This window comes from Galeopterus variegatus, unplaced genomic scaffold (assembly GCF_000696425.1).
Source record: "Galeopterus variegatus unplaced genomic scaffold, G_variegatus-3.0.2 Scaffold828, whole genome shotgun sequence".
Taxonomy (NCBI): Eukaryota; Metazoa; Chordata; class Mammalia; order Dermoptera; family Cynocephalidae; genus Galeopterus; species Galeopterus variegatus.
Genome location: NW_007726939.1, coordinates 241,082 through 245,110, shown reverse-complemented (window position 1 = coordinate 245,110; position 4,029 = coordinate 241,082). Strand labels below are relative to the sequence as shown.

At 45.5% G+C, this 4,029-nt stretch overlaps 1 protein-coding gene across 1 annotated transcript in view; it reads left to right on the top strand.

Moving 5' to 3' along the window:
• The window catches only part of CETP (cholesteryl ester transfer protein, plasma), a 23,158-nt gene that overhangs the window by 15,240 nt on the left and 3,889 nt on the right, over positions 1-4,029 (top strand). The window contains exon 12 of the mRNA XM_008572732.1: positions 3,095-3,125. Within this exon, the coding sequence (XP_008570954.1) occupies positions 3,095-3,125 (31 nt within the window). The remainder of the gene's footprint in view (positions 1-3,094; positions 3,126-4,029) is intronic.

The window sequence follows — 4,029 nt, the reverse complement described above, 5'->3', positions numbered from 1 at the left end:
GAAAAAAGACAAAAAAAAAAAAAAAAAAAAAAAAAAAAGAAATTGAGGATCCGTGCTATCCCTAATGCTCCTTTGGGTATCTTCCATATTTCTTAATGCATTAAACACTGAAGACAAAAGTAATGCAGGCACAGCATAGAAAATAAAAAGGTATGCTCACTTGGGAAAGCATGTGCTGATAACACCAAGGTCAAGAGTTGGGCTCTCTGTACTGGCCAGCTGCCAAAAAATAAAAAATAAATACAAAGAAGAAAGCCAGTTACTGATAATCTCTCAACCCAGAGATCTCTGCTGTGGACACTGGGGCATTTCCTTCTGATGTTTCATTATTTTTATATAAACTTTTTATTTTAGAATAAGTTTTAGACTTGAATAAAAGTTGTACAGTACAGAGAGTTCCCATACACATCTCACCCAGATTACCCTGCTGTTAACATTTTACATAATAACCATGCTACATTGATTATAACTAAAAGATTAACATTGCTATGCTACTACTATCTAAACTGCAGACTCTATTTGAATCTCACTAGTTTTTCCAATATCCTTTTCTGTTCCAAGATTCAACACAGAGATAGCACATTGTTGTTAGCCTGTTGAAAATCTTTAAAAATTCTACATCACTTCTTTTACTTATTATTATTATTTTTTGTTATTTAAGAATCTGAAAAGTTCAGTGTATTTGGTAAAGAAAAAACTTATTCAGTAATACTTGTTAAAGCACAGCAAGGCAGCACTGCGATCGGTATAGGGACCACCACATTGGGGTCTTGCATGTGGGGAGAAATTAGATTCAACTCCGAATACAGTGTGGGCAACTCAGAATTTATAGCCAAGAAGCAGGGCAGGAGTCAATGCATGAAAGATTACTAAAAGGAAATATCAAGGGTATGGGTGGGGGATTCTGGCTAAACCAACCTAATAAGGCTCTTGCTGAAGACAGGCCAGGGTGATCAGACATCATCTGGAGGACAGGGGAGGATGAGGAACCCAATCAGATATGCAGGGTGATCACATATTGAGGGTGGGGTGTTCTTGCTAAACGGACTTAGCAGGATTCTTGTGAAAATTGGGTTGTACGTGGACATACACAGATCATTCTAGAAGGTTCAGGAGCCTAACAAAAGCCTGTTCAAGCAAAGAATCTTTGTCGTGATATAACAAACACCTGTCAGCCCCTCCCCCTCCCTAGAATGTCCTGCTTTATTCCAGAGAGCTTCATCCCCCTCCCCTGACTTTTCTAGTAGTCCTCTCTTGCTTCTGGCTCCTGAAGACTTCCCTTCTCACTTTAGAATCTGGCTGTGTACTTAAACTTTTTTTAGAAACTAGTGTTAACCAGGACTTCTCTCTGTTGGAGCTGAAGGGAATGCTTCCAGATGGGAGTATTGGCTGGATCTCAAAAGGCAGGAAGAAAGCCATGGGAAGGTGTCCTGGCTGAGGGAAAAACATACATAGGGTTTGAGGAGGGGAATCCCAGTGCGGTTAGGGGAGGGGGTCGTTTGTGGGTACGAGAGTTGCAGGTCAGGCCAGGAGTATGTTGAGACCATGCTGTGGAGGCTGAAAGTCCAGAAGGAGGATGTAGAAGCCACAGAAAGCTTTGGGATGGGGAAGTGGGGAGAGATGACATGGTTGGTGCTGGGACTGGGGAGGCATCAACCTGAGCCCTGGCTAAAAATGACAGAGCAAGAAAAGCCTTCAAGGGTCAGCTAGGCCAATCCCTGCACTGTACAGAGGGAGCTCCAGAAGCNACTTCTCTCTGTTGGAGCTGAAGGGAATGCTTCCAGATGGGAGTATTGGCTGGATCTCAAAGGGCAGGAAGAAAGCCATGGGAAGGTGTCCTGGCTGAGGGAAAAACATACATAGGGCTTGAGGAGGGGAATCCCAGTGCGGTTAGGGGAGGGGGTCGTTTGTGGGTACGAGAGTTGCAGGTCAGGCCAGGAGTATGTTGAGACCATGCTGTGGAGGCTGAAAGTCCAGAAGGAAGAAGTAGAAGCCACAGAAAGCTTTGGGATGGGGAAGTGGGGAGAGATGACATGGTTGGTGCTGGGATTGGGGAGGCATCAACCTGAGCCCTGGCTAAAAATGACAGAGCAGGAAAAGCCTTCAAGGGTCAGCTAGGCCAATCCCTGCACTGTACAGAGGGAGCTCCAGAAGCCTAGAACCTACAGGACATTTGTTCAGGGTCACATATCACATTCATACCACAGTCAATAGTTTCTGTGCCCCCGGCACATTCATTCATTCATTCATTCATTATTTTCAGCAATATCTTTTCAATTCCTACTCTGGGCCAGATCCATGTTTCCTGACTTCATGAAACTTACAGTCTAATAAGCAGAGATAGACAATAACTAATCAGTCAAACAAAAGACTATATAACTTCTAATTCTGCATGGCACTACGAAATAAAAACGGGTGGTTGGGGAAGGTGCTTATGCAACTTACAACTCAAAATCTAGAGGCTATTTGAAAGTTATCTAGTGTCGTGGGACTCAGACTATGGTGTACATCAGAATCACCTGGAGAGGTTGTAAAAGCACAGATTCCTGGACCCACACCCAGCGTTTCTGGTTTGGCAGGTCTGGGTGGGGCCAGAGAATCTGCATTTCTAACAAGTTCCCTCCCACACGGTGCTGATGCTGCTGGTCAAGGGACCACACTTGGAGCAGCCGGAATCTAGTGTATTTGGTCCCTAGAGCGTAAAACCGTAGATAACTCCTACCTCCAGCAGAGGAAGCCTCATCTTGCTTTGATGATGGTTCCACTGTGGAGGCAGAAGAAGCGAGCTATGCAGGGAAGTCCTGCTCGTACCTGACCAACCAGGAAGAGGCGATCGGGAATGTGGATACATCAGAAACCAGGAGAGGAGGTGCCCATGTGACTTCTCGGGTCCTAACCCCAAAACCGCAGGTGGGGGGAACTTCCCTCAGTTTTCAGCAGACCAGTAGCCAGGCCAGACCCCAGGATTCCCCAGGATCCACTGCTCCTTACACCCTCCAATTGCTCCCTGTAGAAATGAAGTGTCCTGGGCGAGGAAGGTTGCTCCTTGCTTTGGAGAGCCCCAGCTCACAGTGAATTTGGTTTCTCTTCCCAGGATATCATCACTACTTCTTTTACTTATTATTATTATTTTTTGTTATTTAAGAATCTGAAAAGTTCAGTGTATTTGGTAAAGAAAAAACTTATTCAGTAATACTTGTTAAAGCACAGCAAGGCAGCACTGCGATCGGTATAGGGACCACCACATTGGGGTCTTGCATGTGGGGAGAAATTAGATTCAACTCCGAATACAGTGTGGGCAACTCAGAATTTATAGCCAAGAAGCAGGGCAGGAGTCAATGCATGAAAGATTACTAAAAGGAAATATCAAGGGTATGGGTGGGGGATTCTGGCTAAACCAACCTAATAAGGCTCTTGCTGAAGACAGGCCAGGGTGATCAGACATCATCTGGAGGACAGGGGAGGATGAGGAACCCAATCAGATATGCAGGGTGATCACATATTGAGGGTGGGGTGTTCTTGCTAAACGGACTTAGCAGGATTCTTGTGAAAATTGGGTTGTACGTGGACATACACAGATCATTCTAGAAGGTTCAGGAGCCTAACAAAAGCCTGTTCAAGCAAAGAATCTTTGTCGTGATATAACAAACACCTGTCAGCCCCTCCCCCTCCCTAGAATGTCCTGCTTTATTCCAGAGAGCTTCATCCCCCTCCCCTGACTTTTCTAGTAGTCCTCACAGGGCCTTTGGCCATGCTGTTCCCTCTGCCCAAAATGGCTGGTCCTCTCCCCTTGCCCGTCTGATTCCTCCTCATCCTCAGAGGAGGCCTCTCTCACCTCTCTGACTAGGTCAGATTCCCTCTCGATGGCTCTTGTGCCACAGCCTGGTATATCTCTCCCTTAAAATACTCCTCAGTTTCAATGTTATATTCAGTTCTGGGCTTATGTGATAAATGTTGAGCTTCCTGCAGATAGAGATCATGTCTACTGGGCTCTCTGCCCACCTCCTAGCCCAGGGCTGAAGCATAGTC